This window comes from Geotrypetes seraphini, chromosome 19 (assembly GCF_902459505.1).
Source record: "Geotrypetes seraphini chromosome 19, aGeoSer1.1, whole genome shotgun sequence".
Lineage (NCBI taxonomy): Eukaryota > Metazoa > Chordata > Amphibia > Gymnophiona > Dermophiidae > Geotrypetes > Geotrypetes seraphini.
In genome coordinates this window covers 25,682,549-25,704,651 of record NC_047102.1, presented here as the reverse complement: position 1 = coordinate 25,704,651, position 22,103 = coordinate 25,682,549, and the positions used below count along the sequence as shown (strand labels likewise).

General features: G+C 42.9%; 1 protein-coding gene across 1 annotated transcript in view; it reads left to right on the top strand.

Annotated features, from left to right (window-relative positions):
* Positions 1–22,103, top strand: part of OTOG (otogelin) — a 275,602-nt gene that overhangs the window by 117,477 nt on the left and 136,022 nt on the right. The window contains exons 28-31 of the mRNA XM_033928785.1: positions 7,303–7,449; positions 8,199–8,318; positions 10,015–10,131; positions 14,754–14,910. Of these exons, the coding sequence (XP_033784676.1) occupies positions 7,303–7,449; positions 8,199–8,318; positions 10,015–10,131; positions 14,754–14,910 (541 nt within the window). The remainder of the gene's footprint in view (positions 1–7,302; positions 7,450–8,198; positions 8,319–10,014; positions 10,132–14,753; positions 14,911–22,103) is intronic.

Genomic DNA, 22,103 nt, shown 5'->3' with positions numbered 1-22,103 from the left:
CCCATCGGAATAACTCAGGCCGCAAAATTAAAATGGCCAACCAAAGTTTGTATTTCTTTCAAACTCAATTTTTTCTTGGCGCAGGCTGATGCAATTGCCGTCACTAAAATTTGCACCTTCTGCAAAGGCAGATGGGATTCCATCCGGACTGAGTCCAATTCAATCCCCAAAAATATCAAAGATGTCACAGGCCCTTCACACTTATCCCGTGCTAAAGGGATCCCTAATGCATCTGACACTGCTTGAAAGGCAGACATCAAATCAGCACATTGCAAGGAATTCGGAGCCCCAACAAACAAAAAATCGTCCAAATAATGGACTATGGAACAGCTCCCACTCACTTGCCGGACCACCCAGTGTACAAAGGTGGAAAATGCCTCAAAATATTTGCAAGAAATGGAACATCCCATTGGCATACATTTGTCAAAATAATATTGACCCTCAAATTGAAAACCCAAAAGATGAAACGCAGTGGGATGTACAGGCAATAAACGGAAGGCTGATTCAATATCTGCCTTAGCCATCAATGACCCCTGACCACATATCTGGACCAAAGCCACCGCCTCATCAAACGAGGCGTATTGTACTCTACATAACTGTGGATCAATAAAGTCATTGACACTGCAACCCACTGGGTAGGATAGATTGTGTATGAGCCGAAAACTACCTGGTTCCTTTTTTGGAATAATACCTAACGAGGAGATCACAAAATCACTGAAGGGAATAACCCGAAAAGGCCTAGCAATTCTACCCAAACTACGCTCCTTCTGCAGCTTATCACAGACAATATCTCTATGCAAAGCTAGAGATATTTCTCGAGCGATGTTGCAAGGGCGGCCCGTCAAACGGTAACGGGAAACCCTCCAAATATCCAAAACCTAAAAGATCAGCATCATCTCTGTTGGGATATACATGCAACCAAAGTTGTAAAACCATAATATTAATGGGGGAAGGAGCTTTGCCTTCCACTCTTTGCGGCAAAGGAGCCTGAATGTCCGGGAAATTGTCCCCGACCGAACTGCATGCCTCCCGTGCACCGAAAGGCTGGGTGACTTCCCGCACATTGGCTACAACAATGTCGGAAACGACAGGAGGTACGAGTACATCGGCCGGCATTGAATTGAAAACATGCTGGCGGGGCCAAACTCCCTTTTGGCCCAAGACCCCTCCTGGTTCCCATATCAGGCCCGAATCCCAAAGCTGGGGAAGTCCATCGAGCCCCTCCAACGACCGGTCCCCCGTGAAATTGTCCACCCCCCAAATTTCCACCTGTTGCGCTAACAGTCCGAAAGGACGCCCCCCGAGAAGGGGTCATCTCCGCTAACCATAGATCAACATCCCTCACCCCCCAACAATCTGCTTTATCACGCACCAGACTTTTCCTAAACTGATCATCATAGTTAAGCCAAAACCAACCCCCATAAGTTCTATAAGCCCTCAAAATGAGATCTGCATAACGCAATAACCCAGGATATAATTCAGGACGAGCCTCACCTAAAACACTAGCAAACACATTAAAGCCTAATAACCAATTAAATATATTCTTTGCTACACGGCCTCCTTTTTTCTTAGTATCATCTTTATTACTCTCTTTAGACTGAGCTCCCGTATCCTCCCTCGCTAAAAGAGTAAACAAATCAATAAACTTGCCCCTCAAAATCTTTCTCTTCCACTTTGGAGAAATATGACAATCCAAAGGAGCTATAGCACATAAGGTATGCCCCTTTCGAGATAATCCCGGCACACCACCCTCATTAGGACGGAACCCCTCCCCAGTCGTCCTTAAATGACTAAGCCTCTCCTCTCCGTCTGATGAAGAAGAGGAAGAAGACTGAGAAGATCCCGTCGAGTCAGAAGACTCCCATACCAACAAAGGATCCGTTCCCACTAATCGTCGCTGACACTTCTCCCGATCCATGCGTTTGACCACATGTCTCAAACGCTTCAAAAACTTTTTATCACGCAGACTTTTCCGCAGCGCCTTTTTGCCAGAACGCTGCAAACCAGACGACTGTCCCGCCAGCGACGACTCCCCCACCTCACCCCCCCGGCCCTCCCCTAAAGCTGTAACTAACCTGGCTCACAGGCTTCCTAAAAAATCGAACCTACCAAGTACACAATGATGGAACCTTCTCCCATTCATGGAGCAACCCTTGCGGAGTCCCCCAAGGCTCCCCACTATCCCCATCACTATTCAACATCTACATGGCATCACTGGGACACATGTTATCGAACTGCAACCTGAAATCCTATATTTACGCAGATGACATTACAATCATCTTACCCATCACCTCACTGTCACACGAGACCGAACAATACATCTCAACTGTCCTCACTATGGTTGAAAACTGGACCACACGCTTCAAACTAAAATTAAACCCAGAAAAAAACAAGTTCTTCCTTGCAAGCCCCAACCACAAACTAACGTCCACCACCCTGCAACTTAATGGTTTAACATATCCAATCAACTCTACTATAAAAATCTTCGGAGTCATCTTAGATCGATGCCTCACTTTAGAAGATCACACTAACACCCAAGTCAAAAAATGCTTTTCCACCCTCTGGAAACTCCGCTCCATCAAACATTACTTCGATTTCCCCACCTTCAGGTTGCTGGTCCAATCCCTAATCCTAAACTCCCTGGACTACTGCAACATCATATATCTGGGCTCATACAAGAAAACCATAAAACGACTACGACTTATCCAGAACACCGCCGTCCGCCTCATCTACGGGCTCAAAAAGTCAGACCATATCAGCCCTTTTTACAGAAAATTTCACTGGCTACCGTTCGAAGCAAGGATCATCTTCAAATTCGCCTGCCTCTGCTTCAAAACCCTAACTAGCTCAGCCCCGATATACCTGTCACACCACTTCACCTTCCCAGGCTCTAACCGTACACGCAATGTACACCTGTTTGCCTACCCCTCCCCAAAAGGATGCATCCACAAAAGGTTCTTCGACAAAACCCTCTCTTTCCAAGCTGGCAAATGGAATGCCTGCCTGTCCACTCTCATCTCTCTTGCCCCAATTTATCAATCCTTCAGGAAATCTCTCAAAACATACCTCTTTGACAAATTCCTCTAACCCCCACCCTCCCTACCCAAAATAACACCCCACTTCATCTTCCTCCCTACCCTTCCCTCTCCTTCACCCCGGTTGGCACCCCCCAAGCAACAGAGATTGGTTCACTTTGCATTTGCCACCGGTCTATACCTTATAATTGTTAATTAATTCTCTACACCTGCATTGTATAAATCGCTCTGAACTGTTTCCAATATGCTGTAACTTCGATGTAACTTCGCTGTAAATGTACAGTCTCTTACCCTGTAAACCGCTCTGAACTGCTTGTGGTATTGCGGTATACAAGAATAAAGTTATTATTATTATTAGCGGTATATAAGAAATAAATTACATTACATTACATTACATTATTATTATTAAGCAAAGATTGAACCAATTCACCCGATGTCCGCGGTATCGCTGGAACACTGGTACTAGGCACTGCATCTCCTGTCATCCCATCACCGACAGTGGAGGGAACCGGAACTGGAACCTCCTCACGAGCGTGCGATTCCTCAAGCGGCGCACTGGGAGCCACAGCCGGCTGAATTCGCTTTTTGGCTGAGGGCTTAGCGGGCCGTTTAGCTCCACCATCCTTGCCCCCTTTTTGCTGCAGCTTATCAGCCTTCCCTGTAACCCTCTTACCAACCCCTGACTTACCCTTCTGTCCCCCTTTAACACCCTGCTGACCCCCAGCCCCTGATTTGCGAACCCCACCCATTGCCCTGCAATACACACAAACCAAAATTATAGCACTGTGGCTATCCCTACACACAACCCCCCCCTTTCCCACACACATACACACGCTCCCAGAAGCGTCAACAATCAACTCCTGTCTGTACAGGGACACCCGACACCATGCAGGCAGCTCCCAACGGCCCCAACTAAAGTACACACTCTGCACGCTGCAGAGCCGCTCGAGCCAGTCGCGGATGAAGGCACCAAAAAGCGCTGTCACACGCTCACTGCCCCTCGCAAAAAACCCCCGTCGCCGTGCTCACAGCTGCCTGCGGCCGCGACCACACTACCCCACAGCGCAGTACTTGGCTCTCGAGCAGGCCGCGGGTGAAGGCACCGAACAAGCGCTGTCGCACACACACAAGGGAAACACCGCCCCTCTCAAAGTCCACCCTTCGCCGTACGTACAGCTGCCCGCGGCCGCAACCACCAGACACAGCGCTGTAATGTTGCTCGAGCAGGCCGCGGGTGCAGAAATAAACAACGCTGTAGCGCGCTACAAAAAAAACGACGCCCTGCTCGCAGCTGTCCACGGCCCCGAGCGCACTACTCGCTGCACACAGCACAGCGGTTGAAAGGAGAAAAAAGCTCGAACAGGCCGCGGGTAAAAAAGGTGTGGGGGGGGGGGACCAAGCACGGAACGATAACACACGTTCCCAACAGAAAACTTACCCCGCCTGGCCCACCAACCGGCACAGCTAAATTTAGCTTACTCCAACGGACTCTGACAAGTAAGTCTGCAAAAACTCAAAACTTTACTCTCCTCCCTTGCTCTTTCACCCTTACTCTCTTCTCTAGCCCGTCAATTTCTTACCTTCTCACCTCATCCCATGCCCATCCCCTTTTTCCTTTCCTCAAATCAACTACTCACAATACCCTCCAATCAAAATTTATCCTCCTGTTGCTACCCCTTCACTCTTCATTCCACCCCCTATTTCAACCCTTTAACTTATCTTCTGGCCTTGATGTCGCCCAATGTTACTGGCCACTCAGATTAACTGTGTGGCCTTTTTTACTGAGGTGACATTGCATAAAGTCATCTGCCTTGACCTCTTTGAAAACCCGTGGAATATAAATGATAATTAACATTTTCTCTGCATACAGTGTGCTTTGTGTTTTTAAAAAATTTATTATTGGTAGATCACAAAGGTAAGGGGGAGGGAGGGAGGGGAGCTGCTGAAAGACATCTAGTAATCCTTGCAGGCTTGACTGTGCAGGGAATTATTTTTGTAAAATCATGTTTTGTTATGTGACTTACATTATTTAGATTTTAATTTCTATGAATGAATAGAATGAAAATGATATAAAATTGCTTGCTTGTTTTTATGTACATGCGCTGAAGGGAAGTGGAGAGAGAGTGGGCTGAGGACGCTGAAGGGAAATGGGGAAGAGAGAGTGGGGCAAAGACGCTGATTTATAAATTGACAATTGTTTCTTTTTACACTTTAATATAATAAGTTCAGTATAAAAGTATTTGAGGCTTGTGTGGATGGGATCAGATGGTTTGCGGGGACAGGGACCGAGCTCATGGGGACGGAGACAAATTTTTTTCCCCATGTCATTCTCTAGGCTCTGCCATAAATCAATTTCGACTACGTGCAGGCGAGCAGGGTGTCAGTCGGGCTGACATAGCCATTGTAGTACTAGCGGGCGCGGGTTCTCAAAAGAAATCTTAATCGTTGTACTGCTGATCTTTGACTCTTTTGACTAATGAGTTTGCCTACCACTGGGCTAGGGTAATGATTCCCAAGTTAGCCCTGGAGTAACTCCTTGCAAGTCATGTTTTCAGGATATCCACAATGAATATGCATGAGATTCATTTGCAGACTGCCTCCATTGTATGCAAATCTCTTTCATGCATATTCATTGTAGATATCCTGAAAACCTCAATGGCAAGAGGATACTTCATGACCAACTTGGGAAATACTGGTCTAGAGAACAAAGGACAAGAACTATTCCCTCAGGCTTCTGTATCAAAATGACTGCCACAACTCTAGAGGCAGTCTCACAGAACTACCAGTGTCTGGATCAGGCTTGCACATCTCCAGCCCTTGAGAGCTGAATCCAGTCAGGTTTTCAGGATTTCCCCTAGTGAATTTGCATGAGATTTATTTGCCTGTACCGCTTCCATTGTATGCATATTGATCTCATGCATATTCATTTGGGAAATCCTGAAAACCTGGCCTGGCGAGGCCCTGGTCTGGATAAATGACACCTTTACGTAGACTCCACCTGCAAACTGCCCCAGCACTTCCTGAATAGCATAGGGGTGGTCAGTACTGATATTCAGCGGCACTACCCAATTAGGTGTTGCTGAATCAGTGGACAGCTGCACACATATGATTTAACCGGGCAGGAGTCTCTCCCACCTAGTTAAATGCTTTGAATATTGAGCCCACAAATATTTATTTACACACTTCTGGCAATTGTTACATGGGGTTAACTGTTAAATATTTAATTGTGTTATTTATTCATTTAGATGTTAACAAGCAGTAATGACCTTCATGTTAATTGTAAAGTGCAGCTCCTGCCCACTGCATGCCCCAAAATGGGAACTTCTGCATTAGCTGCTTTACAAAGACATTAGTACTGTATGTGCTAACAGTTAATAAAATGCATTAACTCTTAGACCAGGGGTGTCAAAGTCCCTCCTCGAGGGCCGCAATCCAGTCGGGTTTTCAGGATTTCCCCAATGAATATGCATGAGATCTATTTGCTTGCACTGCTTTCATTGTATGCTAATAGATCTCATGCATATTCATTGGGGAAATCCTGAAAACCTGACTGGATTGCGGTCCTCGAGGAGGGACTTTGACACCCCTGTCTTATATCATGGTAGTTTTCACACTGAAGAGTTCATGGATTTTAGTAAACATGCCCTTTAATTACTAATCATTTTTTCCCATTGGATGTTTTATAGTACCTCTGGTAAGTAATAATTTGTTTTTTTGTTTTTTTCCCATTAAATAATTAATTACATTTTTAAAAATTTATAAAGATACAACATATCAAATCAAATGAAAAATGCAAAATATACAAATACAAACCAAAAAGCATAAAACAGAAAAAGTGTCATAACAACATGAATTCAAATTAAGCATAATACTGTACATTAATCATTAATTTTCAATAAACATTCCCATACGTGCCTAAATTTCTCTAAATTACCACATTTAATTGCATAAATCTTCTCATACTTACTATACAGACATAACATATTCCACCACGTATTGTATTCAAATTTAGAAAAATCCTTCCAATTAATGAAAATAGTTTTAAGCGTTAGCATTAGTAAGATTTTTAACAGTTGTGCTTTATGGGTACTTAGAGAAGTCTGCAGTAATAATTTGTTCTAAAGAATCTACTGCTAAGGAGGGTGTTTTTGTATCACTTGTTTCTAAAAAGTCTCTTTCACAGTCATATCACTCATGAACCTTGGTAGATATAAACGTGAACCTTTTCTTAAGTCTCCTGTCTGATGATATCTGTTGCTTTGAACAGAGTCCTTCGAGTTTAATAGACAAAGCTCAAAATATTCATATATGGCAAGCTGGATTTTTCACCTTTATTCACTTCCCTAATGAATATGTAACCATTTTATGGGACCAAAGAACAACCATCCACATACAAGCTGGACCTCAATGGCAGGTAAGAAATGATATGAGGTAGGAAATATTAATTTTGTTAATTTAAAATGAAATCTAATGAAAAGAATACAGTTCTATTTAGTGAAAATTAGTCCATTGTAAAATCATTGTGCAAACAGAGAAGGACCGTAGGTCCATCCTTTGCTCAGATGCAGCCAGACCTATATGAGTTCTGCGAATATGAAACATAGAAACATAAAATATGAAGGCAGAAAAGGGCTGTAGCCCATCAAGTCTGCCCACGCTAATGACCCACCCCCAGACTTCACCCCGCTAGAGATCCCACATACATATCCCATTTCTTTTTAAAATCGAGCACGCTGCTGGCGTTAATCACCTGCAATAGAAGTTCATTCCAATGATCTACCACCCTTTCGGTGAAGAAATACTTCCTGGCATCGCCATGAAATTGCCCACCTTTGATTTTCAGCGGATGACCTCTTGTGGTTGAAGGTCCTTTAAGAAAGAAGATATTGTCTTCCACCTCGATGCGGCCTGTGATATATTTAAAAGTCTCAATCATGTCCCCCCTCTCTCTACGTTCCTCGAGCGAGTATAGAGAGGGGGGACATGATTGAGACTTTTAAATATATCACGGGCCGCATCGAGGTGGAAGACGATATCTTCTTTCTTAAAGGACCTTCGACCACAAAAGGTCATCCGCTGAAAATCAAAGGCAGGCAATTTCATGACGACATCTTCTCATTTTGACTCGGTGAACACAAAAGTCACACCTATCTTCTTTTCTAGGGATTGCTGCGTGGACTATGCGGGAATTTTGACTTAAAAACAATAAATGAAATGAGGACACCAGAGAATTTTGAACTAACCAACTCACAAGAGTTTGGAAACAGCTGGGCTGCGGTAGAGGTAAATGCAATGTTTTCGAGAAAGGATAAGAGATTCTATGTGCAAAGCATAGAATTCTGCTCTTTGCCAGCCTTAGAACCAAATATTTAGGCGTAACACATAAATGTATCCAATAAAATAAATAACAATAACAATTAAACTAACACTTTAAAATACTTAAAAGAAAATAAAAGAAAAATCAATGCACACGTTCCCCTAAACATCAACATTGGAATCTCTCATATAGCTCTGTCCGTAGAGAAAGAGAAAATCTTTCTGCTTTTACTTTGACTACATGCTCAGGCTTGCAGTTCCAGTTTCTATAGAAGCAAAAATTACATGTCAGTGATTGCCCCTCAGCTTCTCTCTCTACATTTGGATATATACAATAACCCCCAAATTCTGCATAAGGCACCATAAGCTGCATGTGCAAATCAGTGCGCATAGACAATCTGCGCACATGACTTAAGGCTAGATTCATTAAGCCCATCGATCAAGTTCCGACCACTTAGCGATCCCTTTGCGACCCGATTTCCCTCTGACCCAATTCACTAACCTCTGTCCCGATCACCCTCCGATCCATGCATGCAAATGAGGGGGAGCGGCATTCAAATGTAGGCAGGCAGCGATTCACCCCCCCCCCCAAAAAAAAAAAAAATGCAACACCGACTGGGCTGGCCGATCAGCAAACAAGCAACTGCTGGGGACCAGTCATTCACGTCGTTTCCGAATGCTCTGCCCCAAATCTCCTGCTCTCTGCCCCAACTCAAGCTGCGACTCTCCTGTGCCCTGCTCTACCCCGAATCTCCTGCTCTTTGCCCTGAAGCCGTGATTCTCCTGCTGCCCTGCTTTGCCCCAAATCTCCTGCCCAATTCTCCCACCCTTTCCCGCTGTGCAAGCCCATGGTTTTAACTGCAGGTTAAAACCATGGGCTTGCAAAAAAGTAAAAAACAGTAAAATTTAGCTCTGCTGGGCACGGAGGGCTAGCACATGTGCAGACCATTTACAGATGGCTATAGAGCAGGGGTAGGGAGCTCCGGTCCTCGAGAGCCGTATTCCAGTCGGGTTTTCAGGATTTCCCCAATGAATATGCATGAGATTATTTGCATGCACTGCTTTCAATGCATATTCATTGGGGAAATCCTGAAAACCCGACTGGAATATGGCTCTCGAGGACTGGAGTTCCCTACCCCTGCTATAGAGCGATCCGGGTAGGCGGTTGGGGGCCTGATTCCGATCGCCCTCATTTGATCCAATCCGTGCCCTTAGTGAATCTAGGCCTTAATTTTATCAAGCCTAATTGGTGCCGATAGTTGGCAATTAGCACCTCATAACCGATGCTAATTGGTACTAATTACAACTTATATGCCCAACTTGATTGGTGTATTCTATAAAGTGCTGCACACCAGTTAAACTGCGTGAATCTGAAAAGGGGGTGTGGCCAATAGAGGAGCATGGGCATTCATAAGATTTATGCGCCCTGTTATACTTGGATGCAGATATTTAGGCCTGGTTTTCTCTGGCCTAAAAGTTATGTGACGCACTGGTGCTTAGCACGATTCTATAAGGTGCGAGTACCTTTTATAGAACCATGCGAAGCGCCTTTCTAGTCGGCGCCAATCTTTTGGGCACCATATATAGAATATGGCCCTAATCCAATAATCATTCTTTGTATCTGGGTTTTTCATCAGCTTGAGTGACCTAGTCTCTTTCACAGTGCGTTGATAGCTCTGACATACGGAATCCCTGCACCATGAACCCTCTTCGAGAGCCTTTTGCCAAAAAGGAGTGTGGGATATTATTAAGTGGCCTGTTTGAAGCCTGCCATCCTGTGGTGAGTAAATCTGACAATTAGAAATTTAATATTGCCCTGTAAATGAAAAGTTTGCGTTGTGTCGTGTTGTTATAAATTTGAATGCAACTTCACTTGGCAAAATGAGAAAGGAGAGAATGAAGAAAAGGAGGTGGTGGGGTCAGAGAACCATAGAAACAGTCAGGGCATGATTAAGACTTAGGGAAACTGGTCACGTGCATAGAGCCCAAGAGTTTAGGAAGGACCCTCGCAGATTTCAATGGCTCCCCTAGCACTTTGTCCTCCAGTGGGCAGAAAGAGGTGACAAGCAGCGCTTCTTACCTGCTCCCTCCTTCATTGCTGGTCTGGTGGTTAGAGTTGCTATGTCAACCCCCTGAGGTTGCGAGTTCAATCCCAGCTTGCTCCTTGTGACCCTGGGCAAGTCACTTAACCCTCCATTGACCCAGATATCACAGTTAGATTGTAAGCCTGCTGGACAGATAGGGAAAATATGTAAGAGGACCTGATTACTAATCAATGTACTGTAAACCGCTTTGGGTGAATCTCTTTATGAGAAAGGTGGTTAATAAGACTTCCTAATTTGTGGAACTTTTGAAATGTTACAATAAGGAGTCCTATGTGTTTGCCTTCAAAAGGGTTAACCAGAAGAGGCCAGTAAGAAAATGTGGCATTGTGTCCATAGCTTGCTCAGTTTTAATTTTTACTATTCACACACTTCTATCTGCAGTTTATAAGCATTAATGCTCTGCCCCATATTCCTGTGAGCAGATTCTTGTGTGTGGAGAAAATGTAAACAGAGTGTACTTCTTTAAGATAAGCTCCCAGAGTGCACTGTTTGCCTGGTGGGCTGATTCCCCCCCCCCTTTTAATTTGGTTTTATATCCCATCCTTTGTAACATCTTTTAACCATTGTAAACCGCATAGAACTTCACGGTCCTGCGGTATATAAACTGTTATTATTATTATTTTTCCCAGAGAGCTCAGAACAGGTTACAGTTTAATATTCAAGTTAACGTCACATAGGCAATTCCTTTCGCCTGTCTGCCTCTCGTGTGTGAGATAGCTGACTCTATTTTTAGAGCTGAACATGGCTTTAAAAAGCATTGTTCCCCATCATGTTTACACCTTTGAATTTACTAGCCTAAATACAGCTTCGCTCTAAATTTACTAGCTTTCAATTTGCTAGCCTAAATACAGCTTAGTCCACTAAGTTTGGAGCACAATATTACTCCCCACAGAATATGTGGGATACATTCCTGGCTATTTCTACCTTTGAAATGTGTGTGGATTTTCTGAGAGAAGAAATTATTTGAGATCATCTTAGCTGTGAGTTTATTTCTTTGTTTTAAGTTTGTATTAAATCAGTTTTGCTTATAGAACCATAAGGTCCAGTCTGGTAATATTAAAGGCTACAAGTTCAATGAGTTTATCTGGCTGGGATCCTTAAAGATAAGCCTCAGCACAGTTAAAAACACCTGAACTGCAGTCCTCAGTACTAAAATATAGAAAGAAGTACACAGTTATTCCTCTATAATGAAAAATTCAAGCAAAATCTTCAACAGAATTTATCCAGGTAGAAGAGACTCCTATCACAATGCCACTGACCATCTCCTCTGACTGCCGCAGCACAGTATTGTGCTAGTGCTGGGGTGGTCCATGGACAGAGCTAGGGGGGATCTGGTATTGTGTGGGTATAGCTAACCAGATAAAGATATAGCAAAATTAGTAAAGATTCAAAGAAGAAAGACTGAGATGATAAAGAGGATGGAATTCCTCTTGTATGAAAAAAGACTAAAGAGGTTAGGGCTCTTCAGCTTGGAAAAGAGCTAGCTGAGAGGAGATATGATTGAAGTCTACAAAAACCTGAGAGATATAGAACAGGTACAAGTGAATTGATTTTTTACTCCATCAAAAATTACAAAGACTAGGGGACACTCAATGAAGTTACAGGGAAATACTTTTAAAATCAATTGGAGGAAATATTTCTCACTCAAAGAATAGTTAACTTTGAAATGTGTTGCCAGAGCAGTTAACTTAGCTGATTCAAAAAAAAAAAAATTTGAATAAGATCCTGGAGGAAAAGTCCATAGTCTGCTATCAAGACAGACATGGGAGATGCTGTTTTGCTTTAGGTTCTTTTGTGTATCTGTTTGTCAGTTAATTATTGACTCCAAACATAATGCAAAGAACAAGTTTTTATTTCCTGTACATCAGCCTAACAAACCGCTCGTGCACATACACATAAATAAGTTAAATTAAACATACATCACCATTGAAGTTTCACACCTCATCTGTGCCAGTGACTGTAGAGATCCAAGTTTCAGCCAGCCACAGAGAACTTCAATGGACCAAACTCCCTTGGCCGTCCACACAGAAAAGATCTCTGAGTTTGAATGCCACCTGCTCCCTTTTATACATTATCCAAGCCGGATAATTGACTCATAATTAATAAGGCTGGCATTTTGCAGCCGGAGCATGTACAGTCTCTGGACACACTGAGGAAATGGCCATATTCCAGAGTGAACCAAACACAATGTCATTCCTGTCCCCAGGTCCTAACCTATCAAGTAATTAGATAAGTTATTTGCATACATGGAATAAATATTGTATGTGTGTTTTCAATTATACTTAAAACTTTGCTTTTCAGAATAGCTTGTAATCAAGTTGTGTATTTCACAATCAATAGTTTTAATCACTGTAACAGCATTGAATGGGCTCTACTTAAAATTTGCTATTAGTCAAGTTATTAACTCATAATCAGTACTTTTAATCACTAAAACAGAAACTGTCACTGTATACCTGGTTAATTGTAATTGTATTTCCTATTATTGTTTTAGGACTCTGCAGTATGATATTTTTATGGCCCTTTAATTTGCTCTAAATTGTTCATTTAGCTAAAAAAATTAAAAACTCTATATTAATGACATATTTGAGCACAAAACTCTTAGGCTATACACAAAAATGGCTCCTTGGCTTTTGCAATACAGAAGCCGCTGCTTGCCCTTGGATTAGTAGCATGGAATGTTGCTACTATTTGGATTTTTGCCAGGTACTATGGCCTAGATTGGCCACTATGGAAACAGGGTACTGGTCTAGATGGACCATTGGTCTGACCCAATATAGCTATTCTTATGTTATTAAATGACCACACAAAAGGCAGCTTTATCTTTGCCTGCATTGAATATCAGCTGATCCAGATATTTAGTGCTGATGCCCGGACATGATCTCAGCTTTGAATATCTAGGTTAGATTCAGCCCGTGGCAATTAGTGGCTTTAAAACCACCAACCACCTTGGACTGAATATCTGGGGATATATTTCTAATATTTAGTCACTTGACACTTAAACCTTGTGAAAGCAGTTGCCGTGGGAATCCTGCAGGATGGAAGAAGTTGCTGTGGGATGAGAGTAGTTGCCATGGGATACCTGCAAGAGTGTAGTCAAAATCTCTGTCAATGCCAAAATGAGGCTTGGATTGCACTTACGGAGGCAATTGGAGCAATAGAATGAAGCTCGGAATAGCCAGAGAGGCAGCCAGAACACTAGGCTGAGGCTTTGAAAACTTACTGAATAGTGCATACCACCCAAAATAATGTAGGCAGGGTTAAGACTGAAATGGAGAGCTGCAAGAGACTAAGTAAATAGTGTTGACTCTTACAGATACAGATGGGGATGGACAAGATTAATTGTGGGGATGGAATGGATTTTAGCAACTATGGTTTATTAATCTTGTTATACCAGTCGTTCATTTTACTGATCCAAGCAGTTTAAAATGCCATTAAAATGATTAGAAACTAATTTTTAAAAATTAATTAGCCAGTAGGAGCCTAACTCAGAAGGCTTCTAGTATCTCTCAGCAGGTGTCTACACCAAAGCGCCTACAGGAAAAATAGGCGTGGTTAGGGGTGGAGTTTGGGAGTGGATTGACTTAGGCGCTGCTAGTCATCTATGCTAGGCACTATTATATTAGGCCACGGAAACCCTGGTTTAATATACCAGCGCCTTACATTATGGTGCCTAAGAAGAGTTAGGCTCCTCTAGGTGTGATTCTACAAAAGATGCCTAACTTCGACCCCCCTCTTTTACAAAACCACAGAAGTGGTTTTTAGTGCAGGCCTATGCGCTGAATACTCTGCACTGCTCCTGACGCTCATATGAACTCTATGATTGTTGAGAGCAGTGCAGAGCATTCAGAGCACCAGCCTGCGTTAAAAAACACTTTCACGGTTTTGTAAAAGGGGGGGGGGGGGGGGTTTGACTGACATGCGGTAGGTGCCGCTTTGCTAAGTGCCTACTGAGTTAGGCTCTGTTTTAAGAATCTGTCCCAGAATGAATAAGATGGGCTAACCTTTATATCATTTTTAACATGTAGAAAAAGATGCTATAAATATTAACTACCGCTATGGGCTCCTTTTACAAAGCCGCGTTAGCGGTTTAACGCACGTAATAGCGTGCGCTAAACTGCCGGATGCGCTAGCCACTACCGCCTCCTCTTGAGCAGGCGGTAGTTTTTCGGCTAGTGCGGGGGTTAGCGCGTGATTAAAAGTCATGCGTGCTAAAGCGGCTTCGTAAAAGGAGCCCTATATTTCATGTATGGAGAAAAAAAAAAATCACAATTTTGTCTCGCTAATTGTATTTTTTTAGGTTGATGTTACCTGGTTCTATTCAAACTGCCTGACAGACACATGTGGTTGCAATCGAGGAGGTGACTGTGAATGCTTCTGCACTAGTGTGTCTGCATATGCGCACCAATGTTGCCATCACGGAATCACCGTTGACTGGAGATCCCCCAGAGTATGCCGTAAGTATTCTGTCCAAATCAAGAGAAAGGAGTGCAATATTTACAGGGTGTCTACTTTGGCTACTGTCTACCAAGGATAATCAAGCGTTATAGGTATGTACAAGGATGACAATCAAGCCAATAAAAGAGGTTGTAGAATAGGAGATTGCACCGACAGAGGCAACTGGAACAACAGAATGAAGCTTAGAATGCCCAGAAAGGCAGTCAGAACACCAGGCTTGGAACACTTATTGGTTGCATAGTGAATACTGCCCCAAAAAACCCACAGGAGGCTGTTGGGGTGAGAAGAAATGAAGGAGCCTGTAAAGGTCAGTCAAATGGAGCTGATCATCTTGGTGAGGGAGATAAGTTAGCAGCCACAGAGTGATGTTGGGTATATGCCTTGGAACAGTCACTTCTGGTCATGAAATATTGTTGAGTTGTTTAGACACGATAGGACTTTCAGGAAGGGTCTGGAACTGGTTTCAAGATTTTTTGAAGAAAAGATCTTATCAAGTGATTTGTGACGGTAACTATTCTCATTCATGGAGCAACCCGTCTGGTGTGCCCCAATGTTCTCCGCTATTGCCTACCTTATTGAACATCTACATTTCCCCTTTAGGACATTTATTACAGAGTTTAAATGTAAAATTTTATATATACGCAGATGACATTTCTATTTTAATCCCTCTAAATAATTTTACCACTGAAATTTTAAACCAGATATCTTCTATTATGACTCAGATAGAACAGTGGACAATTAATTTCAAACTGAAACTCAATACGGAAAAGACCAAACTTTTCTTGGCTAGACCCAACGACAAAATAACAAACTCATTGCTTCATCTTAATGGTCATGACTACCCGATTATTAAATATATCGAAATTCTGGGAGTCACACTAGACCAACATTTAACACTAGCAGAACACACAAACTTAGTTGTACAAAAAAGCTTTTTTACATTGCGGAAATTAAGAACCATAAAAATTTTTTGATCTTTTATCATTCAGACTATTGGTGCATGCATTAGTTTTATCTATTTTAGACTATTGTAACATCATCCATTTAGGAGCACCCAATAAAATTCTAAGGAAATTAAGGATAATTCAGAATACAGCTGTTCGATTGATTTTTGGTTTAAAAAAGAATGATTATATTAGTCCATATTATCATTTACTTCATTGGCTGCCTTTGGAGGCAAGAGTATTATTCAAATTTTCCTGTATCTGCTTTAAGCTGATATCAGGATTCTCTCCAGCTTACCTTTTTCCTCATTTTGTGTTGCATAGACCATCAAGAGAAACTAGAAACTTCTACTTATTTGCTTATCCAAAAATTAATGGATGTAGATATAAGACCTTCTTAGATAGGACCCTAGCAACAGACTTGGTTAGGTAAATGTATTCAGCAAGCTATGTTATCCTATTGCAGTTTTTGGAAATTAATTAAGACCACTTTGTTCGATAAGTTTATTACTTAGTGAGTTTTATTATTGAAATTCTATTTTACAAATATTTGTAGTTTTTACTGTATTATTGTATTTCGCTGATTATCCAGCTCTTTTTGGTGTAAACCGCCTAGAACTTTTGGTTATGGTGGTATCTAATATAATAAAACGCTAGCCGCGCATGCGCACTCAGACCTGCGTGATCTGAAATCCCTGATCTGTGAGATGTATGTCCGTGGCTTTGCAGACGTGTGCATGCGCGAGTCCCCAGCCTTACTGCTTCCCAGCCGCATTGCTTTCCAGCCGCAAGCGTTGGACTCCCTGCTCTCCAGATCGCGGTGTACAGACCGGTAGGGCACTGGGAGCTAGGGAGAAAGCAAGGGCTCAGTGCGTCTTCGTCGTCGTCTTCTCCCCTCCCCCCCCCCCAATCCCCGTTGAGCCTCCCACCCGATTTTCTCTTCTCGCGGTCTGGCCGGCTACCTTAGTCCCTTGCCGTCGCCGCCACCCCCTTCCCTTCCCGCGGTCGACAAACCTCTTGGCTCCAGCAGCGGCCGCAGCACTGTAAACACGCTGCTTCACGGCCTCTACTGCCTTGATTTGCTCTTCTGTGTCCCTGATGACATCATCAGAGACGCGGCAGAGCAAATCGGGGCTGTAGAGGCCGCGAAGCAGTATGTTTAAGTTTCCAAGTTTCCAAGTTTAATTCAGTTTTGATTGATCGCTTTATCTTAATTCAAAGCGATGTACATTATAAAAATTACAATATAACATAGTAATACATTAAAGATTATTGACTAAACTTAAGACAAAATGACAATACTAGAAACATATGGGAAAGAAAGGGCAAGAAGTTACAATGTAAAAATAAAGATGGGGATAACATTTAGGGAAGGTACACGAGGAAGGGGTAAAGCTTGATCTTGAAATTGATTTATAATGAAGTTATTGTTAATTTAAAAAGGCATCATTAAATAGAAAGGTTTTCAGGTTACTTTTGAATTTCTCTAGATTGACTTCTTGTCTCAAGTGGTAAGGTAAAGAATTCCAGGTTTGGGGTGCAGTAACGGAAAAAATATATTGGCGTCTCGTGTTTATGATTTTAAGGGACGGAATTGTCAGTAGATGTTGGTCGGTAGATCTTAATGTTCTATTCGTGGTGTAAGGGATTAATGATTTATATATGAAAGCCGGAGTTTTGAGTGAAAGAGATTTGAAAGTAAGCAAGCTGAGTTTATATATGATTCTGTGAGTAACGGGAAGCCAATGGGCTTCCTTAAGAAGTGGAGTGACATGGTCGAATTTACAGTGCTGCGGCCGCTGCTGGAGCCAAGAGGTTTGTCGACCACGGGAAGGAAAGGGGGTGGCGGCGGCAAGGGACTAGGGAAGCTGGCCAGACCGCGAGAAAAGAAAATCGGGTGGGCCACGAAGAGACAGGGAGGAACTGGAGCGGAAGAGGGGGAGGGGTGTGCTTGGAGACAGACAGCTTTGCTTGGGGGGGAGACAGAAGGGGGGCCACGGAGAGACAGGGAGGAACTGGAGCTGGAGAGGGAAAGGGGCCTGCTTTGGGGAAGGGCTGTGCTTGGAGGCAGACAGCTTTGCTTTGGGGGGAGACAGAAGGGGGGGCCACAGAGAGACAGGGAGGAACTGGAGCGGGAGACGGAAAGGGGCCTGCTTTGGGGGAGGGGAGTGCTTGGAGGCAGACAGCTTTACTTGGGGGGGGGAGACAGAAGAGGAGCCACAGAGACACAGTCAGGAAGGAACTGGAGGGGCAGAGGGAAAGGGGTCTTCTTTGGGGGAGGGGTGTGCTGGGAGGTAGATAGCTTTGCTTGGGGGGGGAGACAAAATGGGGGGCCACGGAGAGACAGTCAGGGAGGAATTGGAGGGGTAGAGGGAAAGGGGTCTGCTTTGGGGGAGGGGTGTGCTTGGAGGCAGACAGCTTTGCTTGGGGGGGGAAGATAGAAGGGGGGCCACGGAGAGACAGGGAGGAACTGGAGCTGGAGAGGGAAAGGGGCCTGCTTTGGGGGAGGGGTGTGCTTGGAGGCAGGCAGCTTTGCTTGGGGGGAGACAGAAGAGGGGCCACGGAGACACAGTCAGGGAGGAACTGGAGGGGCAGAGGGAAAGGGGTCTTCTTTGGGGGAGGGGTGTGCTGGGAGGGAGATAGCTTTGCTTGGGGGGAGACAAAATGGGGGGCCACGGAGAGACAGTCAGGGAGGAATTGGAGGGGTAGAGGGAAAGGGGTCTGCTTTGTGGGGGAGGGGTATGCTGGGAGGCAGACAGCTTTGCTTGGGAGGGGAGACAGAAGGGGGGCCACAGAGACACTGTCAGGGAGGAATTGGAGGGGTAGAGGGAAAGGGGGCTGCTTCGGGGGGGAGGGGTGTGCTGGGAGGCAGATCATTTTGCTTAGTGGGGGAAGACAGAAAGGGGGCCACGGAGAGACAGTTAGGGAGGAACTGGAGGGGGGGAGAGGGAAAGGGGGCTGCTTTCTAGCACCCGTTAATGTAATGGGCTTAAAGACTAGTAAAAGAATAAAGTTATTATTATTATTCAGTCTAGTGAGAGATCACTAAAGTCACCTGGGCATGCCATCTGGGGAAGGCGATGAAAGATGAAGGATGGTAAAGATGGAAAACATCAATCCCTGCCTCCCCCCTTACCTCCCCAAAAAGAAAAGACAGAAAGAAAGAGGACTTTCACTGTATCAAAGAAATTAAAACCCTTGGATAATATTTAACAAGAAGCAACGTTTGAAACAAAACATAAGGCATGAAGCTTTTCTTAGTTCCATGAATTGTGTGATGATCCTGTTACCACAAAAGAACAGAGGTTTCCCAGAATAAAACGCTATTTTAACTTGTACAGTATAATTTGATCTGGTCTTCTAGTCCGAGTTATTGTGTAACAGACCCTTCCTGCAAATGCCCTTCATCAGGGTCGTGCATGGAGACCAGTCACTTCATAAGGACAGAGATTCCTTCGACTCATCTAACATTTACAAAACACTTAATGAAATGTCTGTGCTTTCATGCCTGAACCTTCTTTTTTTTTTTTTTCTTTCACTATGTCCCTTAGTTCACTTTATTGTTCTATGTTAGTGATGACTAACTTTTTCTTATAAGCTTTCAGTCGCCAAACACGGAGCCTTAATGTAAGATTAAAAGGTCAATTTACAGTCACTGGCTTAAATTAAATGCTCAAGATCAAAAAATGTTTCCTAAAACTCACTAATCTGAGTGATATTCTATCACAACCAAATACTGTACTAAATAAGTAGCAGCTCTCAGTTTATCTTACCATGGCATCTCTGCCCTTCCTTATTTGATTGGTTGGAGCATTGCTAAGTTAATGAGTAAGCCTCCTAGTAGACTGCTATTGAAGGTCCTGCATACATCCTTAAGCATACTGCAAAAATATGTAGTCTAATGCAACAAAATAATTGTGCTGAAAATAGTGTAATGATACGATACTGTGTGCAGAACAATTTAGAGCAGGAGGTTCTCAACCCAGTCCGCGGGACACTCCTAGGCAGTCAAGTTCTTGGGATACCAACATTGAATAAGAAAGCAAATAGAATACTAGGAATTATTAGGGAAGGAATGGAAAATAAACTTGAAAATGTTATAATGCCTTTATATTGCTCCATGATGCTACCGCACCTCAAAAACATGTAGAATTTTGGTCATCGAATCTCAAAAATGATATAGTGGGATTAGAAAAGGTACAGGGAGAGGTAGGCGAGAGGGGGAAGAGAAGGGCAGGGAGATGCAAGACTACAAAGCATGAGGAGGAAGGTGAAGGAGGGGAGAAAGCTGCCAGACTGTGGGAAAGACAGAAGGGGAGTGAGAGGGAGGAGATACTGCACAGGGATGGAGAGGAAGGAGAGAGAGAGAGAGGAAGGAGATACTGCACAGGGATGAGAAGGGAAGAGAGATACAAGAAATGCTGTTTAAGAAAAGATGGGAATTAGAGAGAAGAAAGAGGGAAGAGATGAATGGAGGGGAGGATAGGGGAAGGGGAGAGAGAGAAAGGAAATGGTACAAGTGGATAGATGGTAAGGGAAGACATGGTACAGTAGATAGATTTGAGAAGGAAGCAGAAAAATTGAAGAAAGTTGAATATTGAAAGTTAATGCCAAAGATGGATATAGCTATCAAAAATTGTATACCCGTAACCAAAACAAGTGCCGGGGTTTACCATCTATCTCTTTCACAGATAAGTGTTTGATTTTCAAATTAAAATATCTAAAGAGAATCTTCATACTAACATTGTGCAAGCTACTGGAAGCCTTATTAAGATGTGCCATGATTAGAGAACAATATGCACCACTGGTATAAGATTTTACCATATGGCGCCCTGTGAATTTTTTTCTATGAGCACATTTAAATCGCAATTCAAATGTTAAAAAGTATAGTGTTGAATTGTGAATTCACACTTGTTTTGGTTAAGGGGACACAATTTTTGATAGCATTTAGCCTTAAACCTTGACCCATTGATTGCTTTGAATCAATAAATCCCCTTTCCTCTTTTGGAAAAGATGGATTTAGGGCAGAAAGTGAAGAAGGAGAGAAAATCAGCAAATTGATAAGAAGGCCCTGGAATCACAGTTAAGAGCACAGACACAAGGAAGTTTAACCAGATACTGGGAAAAGATGATTAGAAAAATAAAATCAGAAACAAAGAAATACTGTGGACATAGATGTTCGTGATTCAAGTATTTATTCAGTCATAAAACGATGCAGTCAACAGTTTCCAATAAAGTGTGCCATTCAGAGTTCAAAAGTGGTCTGGATTGTGTGGATGTGAAATGTGACAGAAAGTTGTGAGATGCAGGTTACTGATCAGAAAATTAGGTACTATGGTGCCGATAGGTACATGAATACTGAGTGGTGAAGAAAGAAGTTTAATATCTGTGAAAAGTGGGCATCAAAGGTCTAATACGTACCAATAGTCTGCGATTACACAACTAAAACAAGCAAATGTGGATTTCTCTAGGTTGAAGAAATTAGCCTTAGAGAAAATGAGAATACAAATTAATAATACAAATTTAGAATACAAAAAGATAATAAGAACATTTTTTAACAGAGGTATATAGAAAATGTAAAAGGAATAAAAATACAAAATTCAATGATTATTATAAAGATATATCAAAATTTAAAAATGAACTGAAATTAAAAATATATGTAGGTATCAATAAAACATGGTTAAGGAAGAAAACTAACTTTATTTGCCTATAAACTTGATTTGCCACACTTTTCTTCACCATCCTATCCTCTAGAACAGGGGTGTCAAAGTCCCTCCTCGAGGGCTGCAATCCAGTCGGGTTTTCAGGATTTCCCCAATGAATATGCATGAGATCTATTTGCATGCACTGCTTTCAATGCATATTCATTGGGGAAATCCTTAAAACCTGACTGGATTGCGGCCCTCGAGGAGGGACTTTGACACCTCTGCTCTAGAACAGGGGTGGCCAACTCTGGTCCTTGAGGGCCGGAATCCAGTTGGGTTTTCAGGATTTCCCCAATGAAAATGCATTGAAAGCAGTGTATGCAAATAGATCTCATGCATATTCAATGGGGAAATCCTGACTGGATTCCGGCCCTCGAGGACCGGAGTTGCCCACCTCTGCTCTAGAATCTCACTTCCATTCACCAAAGTATCTTTATCTCGCTATGCACCCATTTCATTGACATAATTCCAACATTAAAAAGTTTCTTACACATCATTAACATTTCACAGGACCCCTGAAGAAAGGTGGTTAGTCGAAAACGG